We start from the raw sequence: 14091 nt of genomic DNA on the forward strand, positions 1-14091 counted from the left end.
CATACGGTTCTTCCAGTAGGTATAGAACTTCCCGTTGAACATAGGAGGTCTCTGAGTTGAGTATCCTTCCTCGAGCTTTTCGTGAGTATTCATTTTCTCCAAGACCTTTCTTCTTCAGGGTTTCCTGATTCTCTTAGAAGTTAGGCTCTGATACCAATTGTTGTTTCAATGAATACTACAAGAAGGGGGGGTTGAATTGTAGTATGAGAGTTTAGCCAAACTTTTTGCGGAATTAAAATTAAGTTAGCTAAAGGAACTGAGAGATTAACTGAAGGAACTAAAGAATGCAAGAGAGATTTTACGTGGAAAACTCCTTGGCCCTAACAAGGAGAAAAACCACGACCACTTGGGATTTTGGGAAAAGAATCTTCACTAGAATAGGGCAAACGATCCTATTACAAGCTAAAGACTCAAACTCAAGTTGCGCTACGAACTTGAGACCCTGAGGAACAAGTCACCCAACTTGTTACTCTTCTCTTCTCTTTCTCTCTTCTCACTTCTCTGTTCTCTCTTCTCTTTCTCTGTTCTCTCTTCTCTTTCTCTGTTCTCTGTTCTCTTTCTCTTCTCTTTCTCTTCTCTTTCTCTTTTCTCTTTCTCTTCTCTTTCTCATACACAAATGTTCACTCGAACTTCCCCATTCCCCAATTACAACTCGAAAGAAAAACAAACTCTAGTATAAGAACATTAAGAACACTCTAATCAACTTATGTGGAATTGGACGCTTGACTCAATTAAAAGCTTGAAAACTTATGTGAGCAAGGACAAGTTTTTCCAACAGAAATCAAGAGCTATTTATAGATCACAAAACGCCTTGGAAAAACTTCATTGTGCTGCAAACCCATTACGCCACTACTCATGCCCACTAAGAAGATCATGTCCCTTAATTTAAGGAACCATGAACTCCTCAATTTTGCAGAACCACGACTTGAAGAAGAACGTGGGAGAGTAGGCCGCAAGTTTTGGAAAACATGGTGATTTTATTTTTTCAGAAGATAATTTCGAAAATAAGGAAATAAAATAAAATCTTTTTGCACAAGATATTTTCGAAATTCAGAAAGAAATAAAATCCCTTTCAAAAGATAAACATTTTAGATTGCAACCGTTTTCCTAAAAACTAGCATGCACAATTTTATCTTCTTAGACCAATTCCACACAGATTTTTCGAGTGCCATTTAATATCTTATACTTACATAAATCCTAAAATATAAAAATATATTTAGTCTTCATGTTTCTCTGATGAAGCTTCTACTCCGAGGCTTCTGTTCCTTGGAAGGAACTTCTCTTCTCTGGTGATGCTTCTTCTCTGAAGCTTCTGTTCCCTGAGGGAACCTTCTCTTCTCAAGTCTTCATTTCTGAAGCGCCAGTTCCTGTGAGGGAACTCTTCTTTTTGGATAGCTTTGTTTCTGGCTTTCCTGTTCCTCATGGTATCTTTGCTCGACACTTAATTCTCCTAGTCTTTGCACTGATCACACACTCAAACAATCAAGCCTTTATTAGTATGTAAGTAAGTGAGGTTGTGTCATCATCAAAATCATTAAGTCCAACACTGTTGGAGTGGGAGTGCTTTTCAGGAACTCCATTGATGCAGGGTCCTAGCATTGGAACTCAGTCAAGCCAAGCTTCCACTATTGATACGCATCAGGCATGATTTGTTGTACTGTCACTTGTTTTATTTTGATACATTGGCCTATATTTTGGTGAATGCTGGTAGCATTTGTCTGTAACTAATAACTTTTGTTTAGGCAGTGCTTGTGTTTATGTTTTGGGTAAGACAATTTGTGGGTGGACATGCCTTTTGAATCACTATCTGATCATGTGTACCCAGTCGAAACAATTGGTACTCATTGAACAATGTTTATATATGACATGTACTTGCGCTTGCTAATTGCATAATTATCTTGTTTGATATATGACTAATGAAATAGTGCATGTGTTTATTTAGACAATGAATTCCTCAAATACAACCCATAATTACTACATTAATGACAAGTTAAAACTTGTTAATTACACCAAGTACTTGACAGATAAGAGTGTTGCAACAAAGAAGATCCATAAAAATACAAGCACTATAACCAAATTTTTTTCATTTCTAACAAGCCTTCATCAACTCAACCCGGATACATGATATTTCACTCTTCCATCTCTTGTACATCTTCCTCCAAATTCTCCTTCTTCAATTGGAATTTCTTAATCTTGTCTTCTCTTATCTTTTTCTCGTACTCCAATTCCAATATAATCGTGTCTTTCTCCAAAATCTTCATTTGGTAATTTCAACCTCATTGTTGTCATTAACTCACTTAAACATATCGCAATGGGTGCCCTACAAACAACAACAAATTCATTAGATAACTACAATCCGTACAAATTAAATTCAAAAACAAAACACAAACACACGTACTAGCCACAAGGGACATCTGTAGAATTTGCACCCCGAATTAGGCCCTTGTCTCACTGTTCTAACCACAGCCTCTCTTCCGCAATTGCACCGAATTTTTGGATGAGTATCCCTTCTTGAGTTAGAAGATGACAGAGATGCATGCAGTAGAAGATTGCTTTCTTGAAGACATGACACCAGAAAAAATGGGAGAGCACAAAATTAAAATAAAAAAAGGAGGAAAACAAAAGAAAAGAGTGGAATAGGGGAGAAGAACGAGAGAGAGCTGGGTTAAATAAAAGGAGGAGTTTTCAAAAGTAAAAAAAACCCCAACGGTCATTGCCACGTAAGCATTCTACCTACAACATCCGGTTACCACTTGAAAATGTCCTATTTTAAGAAGATAAGGGTAAAAGGTCGTTTTATTGGGGGAATTTCAAAAGGTCGTTTTATTTTGGGCGGACGAGAAAAGGTCATAATATTCCTGTCAAATCTTCCTTAACTATTTAACTACCCCATACTACTGTAAATTTATGAAAAAAAAGTAGTTCAATCAACATACAAATGCAATTCCAACATAAAAGGAAGCATATATTGGGCAAAGCCCTAATAATTACATAATAACCTTCAAAGTAGTGCTTAAGACAAAATGCATACTTTGAAAACCAAGGTAGCCAAACCTTAGTAAAACATAGCTATGAAAAGCGTTTACTAACAGTGACAGATGATACATATCATTTAGCAAGCTAAGGTGCAGCACGATCTTGCATTCCCTTGAGATCTTCTTCATAAGCAACAACAACACTGGTGGGAAGAACTACATAGTGAGGAGTATTTCCTAAGCTCATAGTCATAGCATACCTTTCCAAGTAATGAGCAATTGAGTTAAGCTCCCTTGGAATAGTATTAAGTACAATAATGACCATTTTACTGTTGTTGATAGCCTTGGCAACATCAATAATGACTGTAGCTAATTCATTATGCATATGATCTCCTTCCCTGTTGAGAAGGTTTCTGATGTTCTGAGTATCTGTTTCAACCTCTAAATACTGAAGAGGCATAGCTTGAGCAAAATTCAGACTCTCCTTAAGAGCATACAATTCTGCTCCCAATGCATTAGGGGCATTATATTTGCTTGAGTAGCCAAAATATACCATTGCCCCTTATCAATTCTGAAAACTCCTCCACCTTCATCCTTGGAGATCCAAGCACCATCGGTATTGAGCTTCATCCAACCAGTCCTTGGTGGGCGCCAATAACGGGTTCTAACAACTGAGGGCCCTGCTCCATCTGAATTTTTGCTTCTGCACCCTCTGGTTCCTTGTAAAACAAATGAGTTGATTTGATAATCTATAATGAATCTGTTGAACACAGAATTACAGTTATAGACCTCATCATTAAAAATGAATCCATTTCTCATTTTCCAAATATGCCAAAGGCCCATAGTAAAGATTGATTTCCACTTTGGAGTTTGGGTGAAATTGAACAGAAGCCAATCATTCCAATGTGAATTCATAAAGATGGAGAAATTGAAATTTGAAGGAGGCTTGATTTTTTGCAAGATCATCTTCCAAAGAATGCTGAAAGTATAACAGTCTCTGAATAGATGAATAAAAGTTTCTTGAGTTGTGAAACATCTTGTGCATATGGGATCAAAACCAGGGAGTCTAGAGGCAAGAAGTGAAGCAGTGGGAAGTATAGAATGAATGCAGTTCCACATGAATATTTTATACTTAGAAGGCACTCTTAATTTCCAAAAAGACTTCCGGCTAAAGGAGAAAGGGAGAGAATAGGGGGTAGGATTTTTATGGAGAAAGTATGTTGTTTTGATGGCAAAAACACCAGAGTCATGATGTTTTCATCTACTGTGATCAGGAGAAGAAGCTGGATCATTAATGGAGATTGGAGTACTTAGGATGAGAGTACAAATATGAGCAGGCAGCAGGTGTTTTATACTATCAATATACCAGTTCCCATTTCTAATGATATAAGAGACTCTCCAATGGCATTTTGATTGGGGAACATCTCTTGACATGATCTTGTAAACAGGCTCCTCTCCTACCCAATGGTGAAACCATAAGGAAGTATCTTCATCATTCCCTATTCTAAGGATAATACCCTTAAACTACAAATCCCTTCCCTTCAAAATATCCCTCCATCCACATAGAAGATTGAGAATAATTTAGAATATAATCCTGAAGATTAGTTTTGCTAGCATACTTATCCTTCAGAATTTTAACCCATAGCTTGTCTGGCTTAATTAGTTAGGTAAATCCACCCCAGTTTAGCCATAAAAGATATATTTCAGTCTTTTAAAGATCTCAATCCCAACCCTCCCATAGATGTAGGGATAGTGACATTATCCCATTTTGTTCTAGAGGTATATCTTAAGGAATCAGTTCTATTCCATAGAAATCTATTACAAATGCATTTAATTATGATAACACTACAATATCCAAAACAATATAACAATGATAATGTTACAATATAGAAAGAAAAAAAATACATCAAAGTTGACAAATTTGGAGCAGAAAATAAGTAACTGAATACAATATACTTCGTATTAGTGTGTACGTACAAACTCTTCACAATGTGATACATGAATAAATAAAAATTTGATCTAAATTACAATTATCATCAATAACACTCCTAAAACTACCGGTATAAAAGATGGGAATGAGTTTACTGCAGAGTTTTGAACAGAGTTTCTTGAGCCTGATACACCTATAAAAACACCCAAAAATAACACATCAGATATCAATAAATTTGAACTCACTTCCCAGGTTAAACAGGAATTATCAATACTTGGTACTGAGTAATAAACACATATAATTCCGGACTAGAAAAAGGTAATAAATCAAATACAATAATTATTTTTCAAGTACAATTTATTTTGGAAAACAGCGAAAAGATTATTGATAGATAAAAACTATCAAAATCACAAGATAAAAAAGGAACATCATATGAAAATAACATCAATGAGTATAGTGAGGAGGATTTAGAAATACCTTTAAGGCAGGCAATCGGGTTAACACGAAGACCACATCTTTCGGGTAACATCTCAACCTGAGATATATTAATGCCTAGGAGCTGAGCTTGGAAAGTACCTTGGGTGCTTATCATACTGCACAAGCACTGTTGGTTAGTCTGAATAACTTCTTTCAAAGGATCGCAGCAAGACCTGGGTGGACCACGAGTGCTGTTCAAGTAGTTCATGCAAGGGGTTAGGCTGTTTACACACGACGATCCACCTTGAGCTGTCAATGATGGAATATTACTAGCCAGGATCACTAGTACTAGAAAAACCAAAGGGCTAGCTTTATGTTCCATTCTTGATTGATGAGTTTTCCGCCTTTGTAAGAAGAAAGTTTGCTTAATATTTCGCAAGTATGTGATCTGTTGTGAAAATGCTGTGTCGAGATGAATGTATATAATGAGTGAGTATGTTTAAGGTTGTTGATCAAACTTTTATCGATTATTTTGAGTAATTTACTGGTTAACAAGATGATAACAGGTAAGGGTTGACATCATTAAAATAGAGAAAAAAATTGTGTTCCATTTTGGAGGTAAAGCTAAAGACCAAATATTCAAAATGCAGATTTAGCTGCTCAACAACCCCCTGTTTTCCTAAGGTTGCTTACCTCATAAGTTGCCTAGTTATTTGATTACCTCTGCTGTAAGGAGATTAGGCCACTGAATAAGACATTGTTTTTCTTTTTTTTCTTATTCTTTTTTGGGTGCATAGGTAGAAAACGTTGACACAGTTTCAAACCCTAATCTCAGTTTGAACTCCTTTGGGACATATACTTGCTTATTTGTTCGTCAGCCAGATTACCTGAACTGACGATCAAATGTTGGTCTTTTATGTTTATATACATACAAGTCAAACAGACACGACTAAATTGACCCGGATGATCCGATAGAGGCCTTGATTGCAAAACTAGATGTCCCAACACATTGACCCATCCAGCCAACTTATAAAGATCTACAATAGTGCACAACTATAATTGTTGCTCATGGAAAGGGAAAAAAAAATTTAAAAAAAAAAAAATTATAGCAGTGAAACTAAAGAATTCTAGAACAAACACAAAAGCAGTATATTAAGATATGTATTCTTGATCGAATAACAGAATACCTACAAAACTTTGTTAAAAATATTTTTTATTGATCTGTACACAAGCAAAAAACCAGAAGAAAATATGACTAACCTTATACAATTATAGGCAACTACACTAATGATTCTTTTTTCCTTCTTTGCCCCTCCCAACCTCTAATCACTGTTTTCCTTCTTTGCCCCTCCCAACCTCTAATCAGTGTAATCACTGTTCAGGAAAAATGCATTACTTACAGCAATTTTCTCAATAAAAATATAATGCTAGACATAGTATATCATCCCAACTTCAATGAGGCTTATGTGAGGTATGTTGAGAGCGACAGAAGGACCACGACAATTCTTCCTGAGAAACGAATATCCAATATCAATACCAAGCTTTTTCAAGAAAGAAGAGGACCTTCGAGCCTTAACATAGGAATGCCCCATAACATATGCAACCCCAGCCTCCTTTGCCTCAATCAAGTCCAAAAGCTCTTCTCTAACATCTGGATCCATTGCAGGACTTTGTGGCAGCTGAAATCTCACATGACGCCTCCTGATCTGCTGAACACTCTCGTCATCGTACACAGATCTTAAACTCTGAAGTGTCAGAGACCTGCTACTATGAGTAATTTCATTGATATCCTGATCATCATGCTCGGACATAACTAAGCTTGAGTTTGATTGAACAGTTCGAGTGCTTATCACAGCCATCCTACCATCAATGGAGGAACTGTCAGAGCCAGAAAACTGAGGCTCCACAGCTTCCATCTGAATGAATTCTGCAATGCTTTTGATAAGCAAGTCCTCAAACTCCCCGTCATCTCGAGAAATATCCTTGTATCCATATCGAACTATACAGCGATACATTCGATATGGTCTAGGACATATGCGGCCAATGAGAAAACGCTCTTCTGGAGAAACATATGGGACCGGCACTGACTTTACACAAACAAAAACCAAGACCTTGTGAAAGGCAGGTAGATTAGTCACAAAGTGGGAGAAGATAGCAGGAACTCCCACTGCAAGTTCAGAGTAAATCAAACCAATGCCAGGTACACGTACTATACCAAGACTGGGACCCAGGCCAAGTATCCATTTCAATGAGACCTTGTTATGAAGGTCAAAATTGTACTTCTTGCGGGTTCCATAGTGCCAGACATACATCACAAGCACGATTACAAAAGATAACATTATGGGAACCCAACCCCCTTGTGGTACTTTGATAAATGCTGAAGACAAATACACAGCCTCGATAAAACCAAAAAACAGAAGAAACGGAATAGCAAAAGCTCCTCTTTGCCACACAAAGGTCAAAACAAGTGCCATAAGGCAAGTTGTGATGAGCATAACTGATATGCAAGCAAGACCTGGATACAAGAAATTAGGAGTTAGGATGATACAACCAAAGTCCAAACGAGGACTTATTACAATGCACCTAAAAAGTCAGAAATCTTTATATACTATCCCATAGTAGGTAATAAGCCAATAAGCATTGATAGTAATTTCATACAAAATGTGCCGACCCTGTTCAGCCAAATTCACCAAGTACAGGAAAATCATCACTATTATTGGCTAAGAAATGAGAAAGTCTAGTCAAAATTCACTCCAACTGATCGAAGCAGTAGCACTGACCGCCCAATTGAAATTGCTTAACATGCACAGTTGTAGGAAGATGAACAAAATAAAACTTTCACCAGATTACCTCTAACACTTGAGCATGTTATCAACAAACAACAAACCAATATGAAATTTTTATACAATTTTGATGGAATGGAAATGTCCCCCTAAACACTTACTAGTTACGACTATGGACATCATAACTTCTAAGTCTAACCTAATTTGACAGCAGTAACTCAATATCAAATATTGATCCATACACAATTGCACATACATAGAGCACTGAAGACCACAAACAGGAGGCAAGTTGAACGAGCTTACCGTATGCATTACCAATCAATGTAGTATCACGAAAGCCAACAGTTACAGCAAGAGTAAGGATCATGAGAATCCAGTTTATTTCGGGAATGTATATTTGGCCATATATATGTTTTGATGTGTGGACAACTTTCACTCTTGGGAAGCATCCTAAAGAATGACACTGTTTGACGATGGAGAATGTTGCAGTGATGACAGCCTGACTTCCAACAATTGCGGCAAGAGTCGCAATAACAAACACAGGCCAATATACAGAATCTGTTTGACAAGATGACCAGGTAATGAATTTCCGAGCAGTAAATTAGCAGTGGTACAGATATAAAACAAACCAAGTTTAGTGGCAATAGGAAAGCTTACTAGGTATAGAATCATAGAAACAGTGATCAATATGGGTGGTGTTCATAGACAGATATGCAGCCTGACCCATGTACTGAACCACAAGACAAGGATATATGACACATGCGAAAACAAGCTGCAAAATAGCAATACTGGATTAGGGCACTTACATGTAAAGTACCAATATGGAAATGTTCAACGGATGCAGAGATAAAATGAGGTTCACCTAGATAACTAGATGTCATTAGCTCAATCCCATACATAAGAAAATAATATATTTCCAGATGACTGTAAAGTCATTGTTTCATTAATTTTATTAGCCTATTCTGTCAACTATGCTTTGGTTCCTAGGAATCCAGATTGGGCGATAGTGTGGGGTCTTGAAGTCTGGTCTTAAACCAAAAAGGATAGCTTTATGGATGCAACTTCTAGACAACATGACCTACGATAACATACCTTTATGGAGAAGGCTGTAAAGTGACCAATATCTGCAAACATAGCTTCTGTACCTGCAACAACCCAAAGCATAGTTGTCATTAAAATGGACCCCAAAAGATCAAACACACACAACAAATTGCATTAGGTTCCCTTTCTTATCTCCATTTTCCACTTGTTTCCAGGTGCTAATTGAAGGAAAATTAGCCTAAAATCATACATGGAAAAGAAAAAAAAAAAAAAAACTAACTAACAAAAATACAAGACATAATAAAACTTGAAGAACATAAAAAGCATCAACAAAATATGCCAATATTCCTTCCGTCCAAGAAAGGCCATTTAATTGTGTAGCTATAGCCCTATAGGAATCAATTACCCCTTGGAGTGGGATTAATGGTTGTCAGACCCTCATTTATTTTAGTGCTCAAAAATCTCCCCAAAATCTCCATCTCTTTTGGCTAATGTTACCACTCCTAAATATCAATAACCTGTCGCAAAGGAAAAAATTCAATGTCTCTAAGATTGTTCAAGCACATACTTCCTCCATATTCTTTTATTTGCAACACATCTTCATGGCATGCACTTTGAGGAAAAAATTAGGTAATGTGACGGACAAGTCAATCAAAATAATTTATAAGCGTATTAGTTAAACCTTCTCTATTCTGGGTGTTGGAATAATTTTGATAAATTTGCTCATTTACCTACTCTAATTAACTCCTAATACAGCATTTCTATTCTGGGTGTTGGAATAATTTTGATAAATTCGCTCGTACCTACTCTAATTAACTACTAAAAAAGCATGTACAAAGGTTGTGTTGCAAATAAAAGAAAACAGAGGAAGTATATGAAATAGTTTCCGTATACTTCCAAGAAGAACAACCAGAAATTCCATCAAAGCTCGAGAAATTAACCAACTTCTCTAAGATAGAATGCGGAAAAAGTCATGTTCCTGGCCTTCTAGAAGAATGATGCACTGACATCAACATTCAGTCATCTACAAACTTAATGCTAGCTGTTAAGAGATTATACTCCTTTCTTAATAAAACAAAGAATTTAGTGCAGTAGTGCCTCTTCTTCAACTTCTTTCCTTTTTTCTTGTCTCTCCTCTGTTTTCATTATTTAAGAGGGGGTTAAGCATTAGAGCAGGTAACCTGCAAAGCTTTCACATAAACCCTTACATGGCACCAAAAATACAATAACATAAACAAACGAAGAAGAAAATTAAAAGATGATTTGAGTCCTATACAGAGTCTCAACAAAACAGCAAAAAGAAAATTCTACTACCCCACATACCTGTTGTGCAAAGAAGTATTCCTCCAAGAGAAATCCAGCCATCTTTTCCAGTTTCCTTGAAGTACTTGATGATATAATGTGGAGAAAATGCATGAACTATTTTTGGGTTCCAATATATTGTGTTGTACAGACCAATTCCAAATATTGAGAATAGCCATATTAAGACAATTGGAGCAAACAAAAATGCCACCTTGTGGGTACCACAGTGCTGAAGAGCAAACAGGCCCACCAAAATTACAGAGGCAAGCAACATAAGTACACCTAAAACAGCAGATGGTGAAAATTAGGGAGAAATATACTGCACAAATTTGTAAATAAGACAAAGAGATCAAGCATAGGTTTTTTTGGATACTCCAACATGAGCTGCATAACTAAGAATGCCTTTGATGAACAAATCAAACAAGATCAGCATTTACAAAAGAATAGAGGTCAGTACAGTGACTAACCCTCATTTAGTTTCGTTTCAGCAACTTGAAGCCCTGAAACTGATGATAAAACTGCAAAGAAAGAAAAGAAGATACTTACTTTATAGTACTCCAAATTCGTATTAATATTCAACACATTAGCTACTCTTTTCTTTTTCATAACTTCAGAGCTAGGACTTAGTACATTAGTAAAAGACTACAAATAAAACTACAAAGTCCATAACATACATAACTGTGCAGTATGAATAACATGCTACAGTATTATGAAATCAGGATCAGGAAGATAAAGGTAACGCGACTAACAGAGAGACTACTTTCAAGACTCCATTACCTCATATCAGAATAGGAAAACTGTATGATTGTGCAAAGGAAATAAAGTAATTATAGGTGCTTATTCTCTTCAAATATAATTTGAAAAACAACATTGCAATCGAGCACACACAAAGCTTGCTCAATTTTCAATATGTGATGCAAACAATAACTATACAAATGAAGAATTCTAACTAAGGTATCTCAAATAATTATTGCAACAAGAAATACATTAGCATTTAATACTGTAATGTTTGTCGAATTAAAAAAAAAAAAATAACGAGGGCTAGACTAGATGCTTATAGCATTTCATATATGTCTATTGAAACTGTTAAATCAGTAGCTGTTAATTAGCCCTCGTATAAGCTGCAGTTTATTACTTTATTATAAAAAACATATAAATTCAATATTTTAGCAAGCAGATAGACAAATGAATTTAAGAACAGCTCACAAATATTTCAATGTACCTGAAATAGCAGGTGTCAAAACACCATCTCCAATAACCATGCCCGCGCCAATCAACACAAAAACTAGTAAGGCTGTGCGCAGCCTTTTGTGTTTATCAAGGAATCTCTTTAGCGGAGAGCTGGTAGCAACTGGTGTTGAATGGCCATATTTATAGGTTGTCAGCTCCTCATCTGCAGCCTGTTGATTTGGAAGCAAGCTGAATTTTGCATGTCTGCAAAGCAGGGAGTATAGAGCGAATGTTCCACCTATAATAACATAAAGTAAAGTCTAGAAAACGGAATCGAGTAAAACAAATCCAATATAAGACATACAAAGAGAAGCCAACCTTCCCCACTATCATCTGCACTCAATACAAAGAAGACATATTTGAGCAACGGAATCAGTGTTAGTGTCCAGAACACTAAGGAAAATGCACCAAATACAGTATCCTCGCTGATAGGCATCTTCTTCCCTTTGAAAGTGCTTGTATAAACATAGAGCGGTGATGTACTCAAATCCCCATAAACAACACCAACACTTTGATAAGCCAATAGCAGGGTCCTGGACAAATTTACCCAAGATAACTGCACGGCGATGTAGAATTTAATCAGACATGGAATTATAACAAGATACTCTCTATAGTCTATACAAGAATTATAAGCTTCTCTATTTCACAAAAGTCCATAAATAATGAACTTTAATTTATAAGCGAAATGTCAACATATAAACAACTAATTCTTACAAACATTTTTGCGAGGCAAAATGAAACCAAATATCAATAAGTGCTCCTAATCTAAGTAGATGACAATAGTCAATGGATTCGTCGGGGAAAAACGATGCTGCAAAATTAGTAGACTCCATCCCATGGAGTTGTATCTTTTGATTCAGCAACATCAACAATCATTGCATTAGTCAATACTCTTCAAAAATTTATTTCAACTTTTCAATTTCGTCAAAGTACTGTGATAAAGCCAGGCTTCAGTCACAAACATTTGTTCAAAATTCAGTCTTTTTATGTTGGGTCGAATCGATTTTTGCCAGGTCATTGTCGATGAATTCAATTCATGTAAATTCAACAATTCAACTCAATAATTCAACAATCAAACCCATTCAATCCGATCCGATAAACTTTGATATCAAGTCAAATCCCTGATTGAAACCCCGAAAAATAATTCTTCAAATGCCATAAAAACCAAAATGATTCAAAATTCAATCTCCCCCATTTACTCTAATCATAGTAGATTACTCCAACAGTACATAGAATTAAAAATTATTACACCACTCATAATTTCATATCAAAAATCTCATCCATTCATAATTCAACAGAAAACAATCCAAAATCATTATACAGATCAAATTACATTCTACAAATTAAATTGAATCATATAAAAGATAAAAGTAAAACCTTGGACGAGGTTCTAGATGGAGAAATCCCAGGTTCCGACTCCATTGTAGCCAATCTGAACACTTTCTCTCTCCTCTCTTTCTCTCTCTACCTTGAGTTGAAGTTAATTACAGTATAGCAAAGTGTAATAAAACCGAAGAAAATAATCAACTAAAAGTGCTCACTATTTATCGAAATTAATTAATTAATTGATTAAATTATTACTTCGTATGTTGTTTTTTTTTTTTTTAGGGTTTTAAGATTAAATTAAAAAATTTGTTTTAATTTTAAAAATTCGGATCCTATTGGGCGGAAGAGGGGAAGTATATTGGCCACAATTGATGACGTCAGCAAAATAAACAACACGAGTCTTACGCGTGGTGGCGTATGGTAGAATACGACGTCGTGTTTGTTTGTTATGTGAGGGGTCCCACTTTAAGTGACGATCTTGGTTTATTGCTGAACTTTTCTACTACTCCAGCAAAAATAAGTGAGTTTTCAATTTCATGAAAAGGTTGTTTAAGAATAATTGAAAAGCATTATTCGTTTTATTTATTTTAAGAATCTTTTATTTGAAGAGAGGAAAGATTTGACTTTTATGTATCAAAAAAATTAGCTCGTCTTCTGTGTGGCTAACCACACCGTTTGACCACTTATAAAATAATACTGACAAAGTAATCTCTATAATGCTGACTAAGTAACTCTTAATACACTAACGAAGTAATCCCTAAAGCACTAATCAAGTAGCTCCTATTACAGTAACGAACCCCTATAATGGTTGGTCTCAGGGTGTGATCAGCCACATATAAGACTTTGTGCAAAAAATTTATTTGAGATTTTGTAATCTAATCTCGACATGTAATTTCAATAAACTTACTCAACTTTTTAGTGTCTTGATGTTACTTTTCTATCATTCACATATATAAATTGTTTTCAAATAAATTTAGTGTTGTGCACTAGGTTTCAAAAAAAAAAAAAGTTTATTGTGCACCGGGAAAGTCAATTATATAGATATGATGATTATACCATTACAGAAAATGATTACATCCAATAATTA

General features: G+C 35.7%; 2 protein-coding genes across 2 annotated transcripts; both read right to left on the bottom strand.

Annotated features, from left to right (window-relative positions):
• Positions 1-4940: 4940 nt before the first annotated feature.
• Positions 4941-5746, bottom strand: LOC145603128 (non-specific lipid transfer protein GPI-anchored 30-like). Its single transcript, XM_081659263.1, has 2 exons — positions 5383-5746; positions 4941-5098 (listed from the first exon to the last, which is right to left on the bottom strand). The coding sequence occupies exons 1-2, from the start codon at positions 5702-5704 to the stop codon at positions 4995-4997; spliced, it is 426 nt and encodes a 141-aa protein (XP_081515389.1). The 5' UTR covers positions 5705-5746; the 3' UTR covers positions 4941-4994.
• Positions 5747-6447: 701 nt separating this feature from the next.
• LOC145601044 (potassium transporter 4-like) lies at positions 6448-13290 on the bottom strand. Its single transcript, XM_081656959.1, has 9 exons — positions 13056-13290; positions 11997-12234; positions 11671-11916; positions 10916-10966; positions 10470-10730; positions 9198-9250; positions 8763-8877; positions 8409-8663; positions 6448-7837 (listed from the first exon to the last, which is right to left on the bottom strand). The coding sequence occupies exons 1-9, from the start codon at positions 13098-13100 to the stop codon at positions 6750-6752; spliced, it is 2352 nt and encodes a 783-aa protein (XP_081513085.1). The 5' UTR covers positions 13101-13290; the 3' UTR covers positions 6448-6749.
• Between the last annotated feature and the right edge of the window lie 801 nt (positions 13291-14091).

This window comes from Chenopodium album, chromosome 21 (assembly GCF_948465745.1).
Source record: "Chenopodium album chromosome 21, dcCheAlbu1.1, whole genome shotgun sequence".
Classification (NCBI taxonomy): domain Eukaryota; kingdom Viridiplantae; phylum Streptophyta; class Magnoliopsida; order Caryophyllales; family Amaranthaceae; genus Chenopodium; species Chenopodium album.